The 14,930-nt window shown below is 32.4% G+C and overlaps 1 protein-coding gene across 3 annotated transcripts in view; it reads left to right on the plus strand.

Moving 5' to 3' along the window:
• The window catches only part of IleRS-m (Isoleucyl-tRNA synthetase, mitochondrial), a 142,876-nt gene that overhangs the window by 91,286 nt on the left and 36,660 nt on the right, over window positions 1–14,930 (plus strand). For all 3 annotated transcript variants that reach the window (XM_085815708.1, XM_085815710.1, XM_085815709.1), the window contains exons 15-16: window positions 970–1,075; window positions 14,757–14,859. In XM_085815708.1, the coding sequence (XP_085671834.1) occupies window positions 970–1,075; window positions 14,757–14,859 (209 nt within the window). The remainder of the gene's footprint in view (window positions 1–969; window positions 1,076–14,756; window positions 14,860–14,930) is intronic.

The raw sequence follows: 14,930 nt of genomic DNA on the forward strand, positions 1-14,930 counted from the left end.
CTATGGTGTAGGCAGCTTTCGGTTTCAGTGAGCAAGTGAGTTTCACCTTTCTAGATGGGTGGCAAGATTCGTCTAATGCATAGAAACACTAAGAGACTATCTTATGGCATTTGCAGAAAACATTGGAGGACAGAATTGCGGTTACCAGCATGACAATGCTCCCATTCATACCTCTAATGCTGGAAAAAATTACTTAGACATGGAAAATGTCATTGTTCTTGAGTAGTCATTAGTGAGCTCCAATTTTAACCCAATTGAGAATGTGTGAATTGTTATGTCTCGGACAGTTTATGAAAATAGAGGGCAGTTTTCTTCCGCAAATTCCTTAAAATTAGTCATCAAGAGTGTATGGTACAGTATGGAACCAAATTTATTACAAAACTTAATTCTGTAGACAGAGAAATGTGTATTCGATGTCATGCAGAATAATGGGGCGAGTTCCAAGTATCAAGTAATTTGGAATGGAAGTTGCATGTGACATAAAGAAACAGATTTTTATTTGGTTTTTTGTGTTCCTCTCCATTTTTCTAGAACAAGTAATATAGTTGAGTCTATTATACACTTTTGGGACAAAGAGTATTTATTGTTCTTGCTTAGAAATTGGAAATTCAAGATAGCAAGAGATTTTAAGAAAATGATCTAAGATATCTATAGGGAAATACATTTGTTAGTGGTGAAACTGTGGAGAATTGTTTTTCTGGTATTCTTAAGGAATTCAAAAGAGATTTATGATATTGAAGTTCAGTTATATTGTACTTGAAAACTCATATAAAAAATAATTTAATAGTGTATATTTTGTAAGTATTTATAGCTGTTTTTAATTAAGTATCATCTGTGATAAGGATGTCTTGGATTAATTTTTCTTTGTGCCTTAAATTATATGTATAAGAAATAATAAATTTGTTTCCCCATCGGCATTTTAAAATTAAATAAAAACTTTTCTTTAGTAGCATTTTTTTCTATTTGCAGAGCCACAGATTTCTGATGTTTGCATTGAAGGTCTGGATCAAATTCGTGGGTGGTTTAATTCTTCCCTTTTAACTAGTATTGCATTGAGAGAAAAAGCACCGTATAAGTAAGTTCAACGCTCCATGAGAAAGTATTTTAATAGGAATTTTGTGCTTTTATGCTTTAGATCTGTCAGGACAATCTGAAAGTAATGAGTTGCTGGTGCATTGGTACTTATTTTAGAGTTCGTCATAGATTATTCATCTGCTGCATTACTAAATTATTATTGTTTACCTTATTCTTACATTAATAGATTACAATGCTGTATATAAGGGAAACAAATAGCACATACTCATCAAAATATTTAGCAACCCTGTTATAGATTTTTTCAGTTTAACATTAGATTAAAGTGACCAGATTTTTCAACAGCCAACCTAGAGTGAGATAATTATGGTAACTTAAGAAACAAAAAAAAAAAAAAAAAAAAAAATTAAAAGAGTATTATTTCAGTGAACTCAGGTTGGACTCTTTGTACGATTAGTGGGCTTTGTTGCTGCATACTTACCACATTAAATACTTCATTGTACAAAATAACAGAACAACCAGCTGCTTAGAATTATTATATTCTGAAAGTATTCTGTCTAGCAATTACAAACACATTATTTTCTTCAAGGATTCTTCATTTCCTTTTATCAGGTGGCTAAGCTCTTCATACAATTTAGTAGTATTAAGTTTCATGATTATTACAGATTTAAGAAGGCTGTTAATTAATTGCATATTTTCAGTTGCTCCAATATTAGTTGTCAAAATGCAGACTCTATTATTGCATTGTTCCTAGCAATCGCAATTCAATAGTTAATGTTACAGTTTTTTTATTTATTTATTTTTAAATACTTAAGCTGAAAATGAAAGAATTCTAGATATGTTTTATTTTAATATCAGTTTTATACTTAGAACATTTATAAGGTATTTCTCCCGCCTTTCTAGCGTGGTGTAGTGGTTCTGCACGCTGGGCCGGTATTCAAGAGGTCCGTGGTTCAATTCCCAGCAAAGGCAATTGCTCATTTTTCCTCTTGCCTGCTTCCAAAAAAATTCTAATGTCTCTACAGTGGCACCTGAACTAAAAGGATGTTGGATATTGATTCTCCAAACCCAGAATTTGGCAATTGGGTCTCTTAAAAACCCCAGTTGCCCTTTAAAAGGGGGGTATATAAGGTATTTTTCCCGCCTTCCTAGCGTGGTGTAGTGGTTCTGCACACTGAGCCGGTATACCAGAGGTCCGTGATTCGATTCCTGGCAAAGGCGATTGCTCATTTTTCTTCTTGCCTGCTTCCAAAAAAATCCTAATGTCTCTATACATTGTTTAAATTTTCAGCTATTCACATATTTACAAGTGAAACATTTCATTGAATACTTTGTTATCAAATAATTGTCCTTCATCAAAATGTGTTTTTGAGAAAAGTTAAACTTTCCTCCACATTTTTGTATTTTGAAATATTTTACAGTGACTCATTCGAAATTCTGGAAATGACTTAATTGCACTATCCATATTTCCAAGTTCAGAGCATAATTCGAACAAAAACCCCAGAAATTCTTTCCCAAATTATTCATTATACGGTTATGCGAATTGCTTAAAATTTTATATCTGGAACACACAGTTGTATATTCTGTTCCAACATAAATATTGCCATGGAGTAAAACTTGTAACATTTATGGTAACTGTTTACATTATTATAAATATTAAATCCATGATATTTTTTGAAACATGCACTAAAATGAACCACACCACCTCAACTGTGTAAAATTCACAATACAATCCAAGACTTGTGATCACTTTACATTAGATACATATTATCATTTACAATACTATATTAATGTAACCGCCTTGGCTCAGTATGGTGATTTTTTACAGATGATAAGGTAAAAGTTACATAACAGATGCAAGTTGATGATTTTTGTGACTTCCTTTCAAAAGATCAGTGAACTATCTATATTTATCGCAAAACATGCTTTAACAATTTAAAATACAAATTTAAATAATTAAATAAGAATTATATCTTACATTAAAAAATTAAATGTATTTTCCACAAAAACTTTCTGTGATTTTTTGCGCTATCTGTTTTTGCTTAAAAAGCATCAGAGAATTGCATAAACTCCGCGTTGAGCAGCAGCTATCTGCCAAACAAAGCTCATCATTTTTTCCTTTAATGATTTTGCAATGAAATACTGTATTCCTGCAGTTTTTCCAATGCTGACAAATTCTACAAGCTTATATTTTAATATTAAGGCAAAAAATATTGTGGTTTCTAGGTAAAAACCTAAATGATTTGGAATACAACAAAAAGAATGCATACTAAAATTGCAAAGTTGCTGGATTGAAGAATATATTTGAACATGTTTGCCAGAGTTTTGTACATTTTGAAAATTTGGCGACTTTTACTAAGGTGAATGCATCAGTAAGTAAGTAATTACATTAGGTTATCTTTTTATTCATCTTACACAGAAGATAGGTTCCGCACAATACCGTGTAAATTGAAATCTTAAATTTTGCTATGTAAAACAAAAAACACACTAAATGTGCATAATTTAGTTACTTATTTACATAAAAAAGTAAGACATCTTAAAATAAATAATGTTATACTTTGTTCATAAAATAATAAATATATGTAGGTAATAAAAGTACATATTTAATTTATTTTATATTATGAAAATATAAGATCATCCAAAAAAAATTATTATAAGTTTAATCGCGGTCATAACTTTCATGATCTATTAGTCTTTTCTTCTTGATTGGTATGATGTCACTTTCATCACTTGAGCGTTCTAGATAAGATTCTGCTTCAATGGTTGACGAATTAGGGAAGATCTCAGATTGACAAGACTTTGTAGTGAAATCTGTAATTTCCGCCTAGGTTTTTTTTTTTTCCCTTAAATCTTTGTAAACCTCCTCATATTAATTTAAGCACTTACTAAGCTCCCGTTGGAATTGGAAAGCTCATTCAACATTCGTGTTATATTGTAAAAAATGATTACCTAATTTTCTTCCCAATTCAATCTGATGACGCTTGCTGTGAATACAACTGGTTCAGACTGCTCTTCATCATATTTATTTGTTTCATGAATCATATTAACTAACTCATCCTCATTTAGTTCTTCATCAGCCAGTATTTCTTAAATGTCCGCCTGAGCTAAATCCTTAAATCCTTCTCCTCCAATAGTTTGGGCCAATTCAGTGAACTGAGAATATTCATGCTCTAATGGCAATCTATCATTTTCATCTTTAGCAGCATTCAATCATATCGCTTTCCAGCATGCATTGAGTGTTGATTGTTTAATGAGTATATGACAGTCCAACATGCTTAACACAATCTGAGATTGTAAATTTCTTCCAGAAATCCATAAGAGTAAGAGATTAATTATTCTCCATTTGCTGTAAAATATACCTGAAGGTTTGTTTGATATACGATGCCTTAAAAGTCGAAATTATTCCTTGATCTAACGGTTGTAATAAGGAAGTTGTATTCTTTGGTAAAAAGACAACTTCTGACTTTTGTGTTTTTAAACCATGTAAATCGAGGGATAGGCATATTTATATAAAAATTCAGGATAAAAGTATTACTATGGTTTAACTCTGTTTTTCATTTTCATTTCACACATATATTTAAATATTCCATCAGATTAATTAATTGTAAAGCTGTTTCAAATTTTCGTTTTTTAAAATTATTACTTTTAGTTTAGTGTTTGAAAGGGGTAAAATGCAGTGTATGTCTTAAGCACCTATCAAAACCACAGATCTGTAAAATAATTGTTTTGAAGGGAATGCATTTAAAGGAGTAACTGTAAAAAAAGTAGTTAAAAATTAGGTTATGGCTTTATATAATATAGTCAGCTTTCTGTTAATTGGGTTACAGATTAACTGGGCCTTGTTTAAAAGAGGTTAAATTTCTTTAGTGTAAAATGATAGTAGAAAAATTAATGTCACAAACTTTCAGTTAAAGACAAATTTCTATGAGGAATGCAAAATATATATATATATATGTATATATATATATATATATATATATATATATATATAAATGGTATGAGATAATAGCAGCAATGACAACTGATCTTACTGTGTTTAGAAAATACTTTTATTCTCAACAATATGTAATTTAATTGATCATAATCTAAAGCACATGAATATTGTTAAAGCATCCATTAAAAATAAATTCCTAAATTTCAAAAATAAATTATATATACAGCTATTAATATTTTGGTTACTATTGACTCCTATTAAAATACAGTAATACAAACAAAAGCATTGTTTTTTACTGTTTTGAAGATTGTTCCTGATTTGGATGCTGATTTAACCCCTTAATTCTTTAGCCCGTGTCTGACATGGGCGAAAGTTACTGGCAAATTTGCGCATGCCCATGTCTAACACGGGCTCTCTTGTATTTCATGTTATTTTATTTCTAATGCCCGTCTGAGATCCGATCCAGTAAAAATATGTAGGTTAGATTATAATTAAACTTACTTAGCATAGATGGTATCACTATGCAGCATTTTCCTTGTGTAAACCAGGTGTTGCATTTTGATGATTAGCTATAATTTTGTTAGAAATCCTTTGTTATAAAGCAGTTATTTGGTGTGGAAAAGGTAATATATCCATTTTTATTACGTTAATATCATAAAAATAAGCAATTAACCACAAATTAACTTGAAATAAGTGGGTTTTTTTTTTTTTTTTTTTTTTTTTTTTTGTAATTGTTTAGAAAACGTTATCTGATAATGAGCGACTCAGACGATCACAATTTTGAATATGCCAATTTATCAGATAGTTTCAGTGATGAAAGTGATGATTTTTTGAGTGATGGTTCCAGTAAATAGTTTTATCATTTGTTGCAGTAAAAGAGATGAGAAAGGTAAAAAGATAAGGAAAGAAACAAGATACTATTGTATGAACTATAATGTTGGATACAACATTACAGAGGGGTAAAAAAATAAGGAAAGAAACAAGATACTATTGTAATAACTGTAATGTTGGACTTTGTGTAGTACCAATGTTTCATGGTATATTATACCAAACTGAATTTTTAGTCATTCTTATGCTTGACAATTTAATTTTAATAATTTGAAATTCAAAATAAGCATGTAATCAAATCATTTACACTTTGTTTGTATAATATATATTTTTGAATATCTTTTACCCCCCTCGTTCCCAGTCACCTCCCACCACTGAAATTGTAAAAAATAACTTATACTATACCTATATATTCATTTTCTGAAAAAAAAAAAAAAAAAAAAAACTCATTTTTTTTACCAGTTTCCCCCAAAAAACACTCGTGCTTATACGTAATCCTCAGCATTTAATCTCCAAATAAATGGAATTTTTTCTAACTACTGTTGGATTAGCTGGGATTTTGGGCTAACTGTGGGCATTCCTCAGTGTTATCCGGTACTTCCCTATTATAGCAGCCCCAAGATTCAGTTGCTATGAACCGAGATGTCTTGCTGAAAGCTTTCCATGTGTTGTTGTATCTCACTACATGTTACATCTCGGTTGATTAATGATTAAATTTTGTGGGCCACTATAATAAGGAAGTACCTGTTATCCAGGTCAATCAAGAATCTATTGAATTTCTTTTACCTGCACTTCAGAAAATGTCTTTTCTGTCTTGCATGGTATTAAATATCCTCAAACAATATAGAAAATGCATTTAGGAAAAATCTCATCCAAGTACATATTAATAGTTTAGGCTTGAAGCCACTAAATGTGAAACATAGACAAATTCTAGTCATAATTAAAAATTAGAGAAATGTGTTAAAAACAAAACATGAAATAAAAAAAGACTGTAGATTTTGTTGCACATAGTTTAGATGTCTTGATAGAGTCAATAATTTCTTAGACTTTATGTATATTCAACATATATCTTGCATTACATTCCTGTTATGTGTATCCATTTTTGAAATAATATTCATGGGCCACACTGAAATGATGCTACCATTAACATGACTTCTGGAAGGATTCACAGAGTTTGATGACTGGAGTCAATTATATAACCTTTCCTTAATGTGCAAATTTGAGGTGTATGAAGATGGGGTTAGAGCAGAACTTTATGAAAATGCCATCGCCTTTATGCAAGCTGGCCATCATTTGAAGAAACACAACTTAAAATGGTTCAAATTGCAAGGAAAACACAGCACTTAAAATTTTAAATTAAACAAAACAGCAGCCTTATGTATGCTTTTTTTTAAATATATTTTTGCATCTGAAGAAAAGAGACCTTTGTCTAATTGCCCTCAAAACTTATGAATTCATATTTCTGTACTGTTACATCAGTTGCATGAAAATTATTTTCAGACATAATCTGGTGCATTTCCTGAATTTTTGGCTTGATTCTAACCAATACCAAACATCCTGCATGCATACTTAATTATCAACAGATTCCCTATCTACTATGAACAATTAGTACAACCAATGGTACATTTTGCATTGCATTTGTTCTTGGCAAATCATCTATAAGTTCCCAAACTTTTCTGGATTGTGATGCCTTTTTTCAATTAAAATTGTTTCATGATACCCTAAGTAAAAATATAACTAATCATATGTAAGAGATTAAAAAAATAAAATTCATTACAGTACAAAGTCTTTAATCCAGACGTCCATAATCTGGACCTCAAAGCTACAAACTTTCTGTGCATGCTCATAATACCTTTACGCATGCGCATATGCGTTTACGCATGCACGTTTAATGTATAATGCATGATATGAACTAAGCTAAAATTATTTAATTATCTATTTCAGTTGGTGTTGCAGATTGCATTGTTCCTTAATCTTCTAATTGGATCCAACTTATTATTTTTTGCAGACTGCTAGAGCAATTTAAAAAAAAAATAAGCTTGAACTTTTGATTATGTCAAAAAGAGTTTCCGATTCTGGAGCTGCCAAAGGATCTACAAACCGAAACCACGTTTCGATGTCCATCAAAGAAAAAGTGGAATTGCTGCAAAAAATAAATAAAGGCATATCCTTTGTGTCTCTAGCCATTCCGAAATCTGTTTATCAATTTCATGCTGCTCTGCGCAGGGTGGGGAGACGTCGCAGCATGCAATGAACTGGAAGTTGATCTGTCAGCACTATCCTCATCTTCAGGGCAGATGTTTTTATTTTATTCGGCTTATAATTCCTTACTAAATGTAGTATTTCATCTCGATGTACTCTGTCTTTGATATGATTTAAATCAAATTCCTCATCATTATAAATATCACAAATACACATCAAATAGTTTTCTGGTTGCAATTTTCTAATTTCGGCTATGCGTAATGTATGCTTTACGCATGCGCGCATTGAAAGAAATGTTTAATAAAATAAACAAATACATATTAAGCTTTTTTTTTTGGTAAACTTTGATACCTTTTAGATCATAATTGCTCTTTATTTCATAAATTACGGTTTCATATTTTTAATTTTATAATTACTGCATGCCATCTTACCAGATTTAAATTGATCTATAATCCAGAATCACCGAAGTCCTGACGGGTCTGAATTAAAGACTTTGTACTGTACTTATTTTTTTTTTACTTTATTAACATTAAATTAATAATCACTGTGATAGAGCCTGCAAATCATTACACTTGTTTTCTCAAATCCTGGAGATAAAAATCGACACATCTACCCACTTTTCCACTTTAATTTTTGCTCTATACTTGCTTTTTAGTACCGTGAGTACAAAAACCAAGCTTTGAACAAATACAACGTCAAAAATAGAATTAAATTCCGCTAAGCCTTAGAAGGGGATATTCATATTTTATTGAAATCCAAAATTCTGTCATTTCCATGTTGCCAAATTTTACTTTCAAACTGATGTTGCAAGATATCAAAAATAAATTAAGATAGTGCTAGTGTTAAATGGATCTTGAATCCATGCAAACTTATTGAAACTTTCATTTTGAAAGTATTTCTAAAATCAGATAATTAGTTGTGATAAGTATCTTCAAACAGCATTTTTATATCTTAAGAAATATCAAGTTCATATGAAGTCAAGATTTTTTGTAATATTAAAAAATAATCGTTGCCTGTATTTTTATTCAGTTTTCATCTCCATAGTTTGAGTTTTTGTTATAAAAGCTGATATTATTTCCCATTGATTTCAAAAGATACTTTTCCCCTCCCTGCAGAGAGAGATTAAAGGAATTCAGCTTATAAGGTATTTCTTCCACCTTCTTGGCGTGCCTTCATGGTGTAGTGGATCTGCACACTGGGCTGGTATTCCAAAGGTGTGTGGTTCGATTTCCGGCGAAGGCGGTTACTAATTTTTCAATCCCTCTTGCTTTCAAAAAATCCTAATGTCTCTACAGTGGCGCCCAAACTAAAAGGGTGTTGGATGAGGATTCCCCACACCCAGGATTTGGCAATTGGTTCCCCTAAAAAAACTCCAGTCACCCTTTAAAAGGGGAAGTATATAAGGTATTTCTCCCACTTTCTTGGCATGCCTTCATGGTGTAGTGGTTCTGCACGCTGGGCAGGTATTCCAGAGGTCCGTGGTTTGATCCCCGGTGAAGGCGGTTGAAAATTTTTCAATCCCTCTTGCTTCCAGAAAATCCTAATGTCTCTATAAGCTTTTCAGAAATGTTGCATAAATATGCCATTTTTATTAAAACATTAGCAAAATCTTCTGCATCTTTGTATTTTTCCTGTTTATGGAAAATAAAAATTCTTGCCACAGTTCAATAGTGCATGATAAAATATTACCATGGGAGAGCCATTATGCACTGCTAAAATACAACAGATTGCTTTTACAATATTTTGTGGCCTGTAAAGAGGCCATGGCTCCCCAGGGCACAGAGTTTGTGAACCACTATCTGTAGAATTTATGCCATAAGATACTTTAGTTTTTGATAAAATGTAATGTTTGTATGCTGCTGCACCACTGATGAGAGGCCTTTGCAGCTCAATTGTCACTACACAGTACAACATCTATTTTATTCATTAAAGCCTCATGAATCCACCATGTCTAATACATCACAGAATGGCATTTTCTGGTATAATTTGTGTAAAGATTTAAAAAAAAAAGGTGAATCAGAGGCTGATGATAATTAAGTAGAGGCTTTATTAAATGATGGAATTTCACGCACATGGAACAGCACGTTTCTACATATTAAACCATGACCAAGGACTACTTCGACTGTTGCCAGATCAACCTAAGCAAAACTATAAAACAGTTACAGTTAAAATACATGACATTAAAACAAGAACGGGGAGTACGTGTGATTATTCTCAACACCCTCCCTTAATCACATATTATTTTACATTTGTCTCTTAAATAACATAATCTTGGTTTAGGCAAGCATTTTGTAAACAAATCAGCTAACTGATTTTCACTAGAAACATATACAAGATTTATATCATACAATTTTACAATATCCCTAATATACTTTAATTTAATGTCCAAATGTTTTAGTCTAGCACAATTACTTTCATTTAATATTGCTTTAATTACAGACTTATTATCCTCAAAAACTGAAACTTTAATATTGTCGACTCCTAAAACTTCTTTAGATACATTATAAAATACAGTTAGGTCTTGAATAGCTTTTGCTAAAGCCAAAATTTCTGCCTCGGTAGAGGACAGAGCAATAGATGTTTGCTTTTTGACAGACCAAGTTACAGGACAATCATTAAAGAAAATAATGTACCCTGAAATAGATTTTCTATCATTTGTATTTGACCCCCAATCAGCATCAACATAAACATTTATCATAATATCAACACTATTAAATTTACAAAATAATAATTTCAGTTCAGATGTCCCTTTTAAATATCGAAGAATTTGCTTCAGACCACCCAAGCACTGTTAGTGGGTTATTCTTGTATCTGACTCAGACAGTTCACAGAAAACAGAATATCAGGACGAGTTGTCATAGACAGATACAGCAAAGCACTACAAGTTCACGATAAGGGCCATGAAATCTTTCACCATTCACAAAATTTGATGAAGTTGACTTTGGCACTAGAGGAGTATCAGATGGCTTACAATCTAACATTCTAAATCTATTTAATAATTTTTCAACATAAGATTTTTGACCTAAAGTAAGTTTAATCTGTGAATATTCAAAACTTATTCCAAGAAATTCATTTGCAACTTCAGCCTTGGACATCTCAAATTCATTTCTAAGTAGTTCAATCACAATTTTTACCTCTGAATCATTAGAACCAGCAATTAGCAAGTCATCTACATACAGCACAGTAAATATTTCACTCTGTTTAGTTCTTCTTACAAAAGTACATGCTTCACAGTTAAGTTGTTGGAAGTTTTGCATAATTATAAAATCAATAAATCTCTTGAACCACTGCCTCGGTGCTTGCTTAAGTCCATAAAGACTCTTAAGAAGCTTGCACACACGACCACTGTTGTCACTGTAGCCCATTGGTTGTTCCATGTAGATTGTTTCTTGGAGATCACCATTCAGAAATGCAGTCTTTACATCTAATGCATAGATTTCAAGATTATTTTGAACAATGATAGCCAGCACTAGTCGAAGTGATGATGTACTAATTACAGGAGCATAGGTCTCAAAGTAATCAATACCTGGCTTCTGTTCAAAGCCACGAGCAACCAATCTAGCTTTGTAAACATTGTTTCATTTGATGCGCAACACCCATTTACAGGATATTGGCTTTTCATCCTTTGGCAAGTTGACTAACTTCCACACTTCATTTTTATTAAGAGAAGCTATTTCCTCATCCATGGCTTTCCTCCATAGGACTTGCTTGATGTTATATCCTCATATGTTACTGTATCAAGAGTTGCCACATTAGCTTCATACACAAAGTAATCATTCAACGTTACAGGTAATTTTATATTTCTTCTTTGCCTAGTAATTTCTTCATGACTTTCTTCAAGATTTCTGGATTCTACATCACTTGAATCATATACTACCTCATCTTTAGCAGGATCTTTACTTTCTATGGAAAAATCATCTTGAACTGAGATACATTTCTTTTTCTCTTCATTGAACAATACATTTCGAGAAACCACAACATGATTTGTGACTGGGTCCAGTAAACGATAACCCATGGTAGAGTATCCAATAAAAATCATCTTTTTTGATTTTGGATCCAATTTCTTTCTTAAGTTATCAGGAACTCTCATGTATGCATCAGATCCAAATACCTTAATAATATTCAAATCAGGCGGCTTCCCATATTTGAGCTTATAAGGTATATTTTCAACAGTCTGATTTGGAATTCTATTCTTAAGATATGCAGCTGTCTGTACAGCATAGCCCCAGAAGGATTTAGAAAGCTTTGCTTCACATATTAGAGCTCGGGCCTTCTCTAAAAGATATCTGTTGGCTCTCTCAGCCACACCATTTAAAGGAGGTGAATATGGCGGAGCAGGATCTATCATGACACCATTTTTCTTGCAATAACGAGCTAGTTCACCAGACACGTATTCCTTGGCATTATCACACCGAATTTTGTAGACATCAGGATTCTGCTTTAGGAACAACTTAAACACTTCATTTATGTCACTCTTGTGCTTTAAGAGATGCACTTCAGTAAATCTAGAAAAATCGTCTATGATTGTAGCAAAATACTTTTCACCTTCCCTAGTGGGTGGATCAATGGGACCACATATGTCAGTGTGTACCATTCTCATCGGCACATGCTCTCTGCTTCTAGGACCTTTGTTCATAGGAGTGTTGGAATGTTTTGCTAATATGCACTCTTCACAAAAGCTTGATGGTGACTCAGATACTGGCAAACCCATTTCTTTTAATATTTTATCAGATGAGTGCCCCATGCGCCTGTGCCATAATTCTGCACTATGATTTGCAATGTGTGTTGAAGCTTTAACTGGTTCAAATTGACTCATATACTGTCCTTTCTCATTGAGTTTAGCAAACTCAAATTTTTCATTTCTCTTTTCAATAACAGCTACATCATTCTTAAAAATTACACTGTAACCTGCGTTTTGAATATTCTTCACAGATATTAATTGAGCGTTCAACTCAGGCACATATAACACATCTTTAAGTAATATTTCTCTTCCATTTAATGTTCCAGGTACTATACCAATACCTTCTACCTTTAAAACTTCATTTTTCGAAGCACATGCAACAGTTCCAGAAAAAGGTTTAATTTCTTCAAACCACTCACCTTTATTACACATGTGTGTAGATGCTCCAGAATCCAGAATGAAATTTCCAACAGGCTCACCAACCATGAATGTTACTGCAGCCGATTCTCTATAATCTGATTTATGCTTAAATCTGCAATCCTTCCTGTAATGCCCTGGGCGTCCACATCCAAAACAAACTAATTTTTTCTTGCAAAGCTTGGCAATATGACCTTTATTTTTACATTTGTGGCAGATGATATCACGCTTATCAGCACTAAAAGGTACGTTATTACTTGAGCCAGAAATACAAGAATCGTAAGAATTTCTCTCACCTTGCAATTCTTCAGCATTCAAGAGCCTTTGCATAACAAAGTCCAGCGTAAGCATTTCATTTGGCTGGTTCTCAATTGTCGATTTAATAATGTCGTACTCAGCAGGTAGCGACATCAACAAATAAATAATCACATCCATATCTTTGACTTCAGCACCCAAGAGCCGCAGTTCATTTACGATCGCCAACAGTTTGTTAATATGTGACTGCATACTGCAATCTCGACGTTTCTTCAGTGTCGATAATTTCTTTCTTACTAATATTTGACTAACTGCACTCACCTTATGGTATTTATTCTTTAAACTGCTCCAAATTTCACATGCAGAAGATTCGCTCGACATGGTCGCCAATATGGCATCATCTAGAAGGGTTAGCAGCAATGCGTAAGCCTTTTTTGCATCTTTGATTTCGGCAACTTTCGTTTCATCTGCTTCAACGTCTAAATATTTATCAAGTTCTTTGTCCGCAAACACAGCTTCTACACGGCGCTTAAACAGAGAAACGTTTTTACCGTTAAACGGCTCAACACAATACTTTGTGTTCTCATCACGTGCTGCCATTTCAAATTTCACCATCAGCATCAGTTCGATTGCGATTCTGTTCCAAACAAATAAGTTCCACAAAACAAATATAAATGCTTTGCCTCTAGCGTGTTCAATATCAGAACCACGCTCTGATGTAAAGATTTAAAAAAAGGTGAATCAGAGGCCGATGATAATTAAGTAGAGGCTTTATTAAAAGATGGAATTTCACGCACATGGAACAGCACGTTTTTACATATCAAACCATGACCAAGGACTACTTCGACTGTTGCCAGATCAACCTAAGCAAAACTATAAAACAGTTACGGTTAAAATACATGACATTAAAACAAGAACGGGGAGTACGTGTGATTATTCTCAACAATTTGAAAAATTTTAAGCAATACCATAAAGTGATGGTAGATTTTAGTGTCTGTTGGATGTAATAACTTAGCAAGAATATAGTAAAATCCCTATAATTTGAGATTGTGTGTTATCCACAGTCAGTATATAAATTCAATGTACTACCTTTTAAACTTTATGAAACTTTTCTATGAATATTGTATCAAACAAATGAGAAGCTTGTGACTGTTGAAATGTAGTCTACACTCGCACCTTCCTAGCTCGGCATGTCAACTTTTATAAGTGTTTCACCTATGTTAATTTTAATGTGTAAAGTTTTAAGCCTTTAACACATTTTTATTTATATAATATTTAGTGCCAAGCTGATAGTTATTATCTACAGAATTTTCTATAGATACTTGAGTGTAATATATTGAAATTGAATTATTTATTCTCAACTTTTTCTGCATAAATATATACTAAAGGTAAATCACTAAAATTTAGAACAATTGTCCTTCATGGCTTCACAACTGATGCTGATGGTCGTAAAATGTCAAAATCAGAAGGAAATGTGATATCTCCTGCTGACATAATTTCTGGCTCTAAGGTAAATGCATTTTCTGTGATTATTATTTTGATGTTTCTGAATGTTATAATTAATGCATTATTATAGATTTA

Source organism: Stegodyphus dumicola, chromosome 4 (assembly GCF_044657685.1).
Source record: "Stegodyphus dumicola isolate Sdum_Otavi_A_Nest chromosome 4, ASM4465768v1".
Classification (NCBI taxonomy): domain Eukaryota; kingdom Metazoa; phylum Arthropoda; class Arachnida; order Araneae; family Eresidae; genus Stegodyphus; species Stegodyphus dumicola.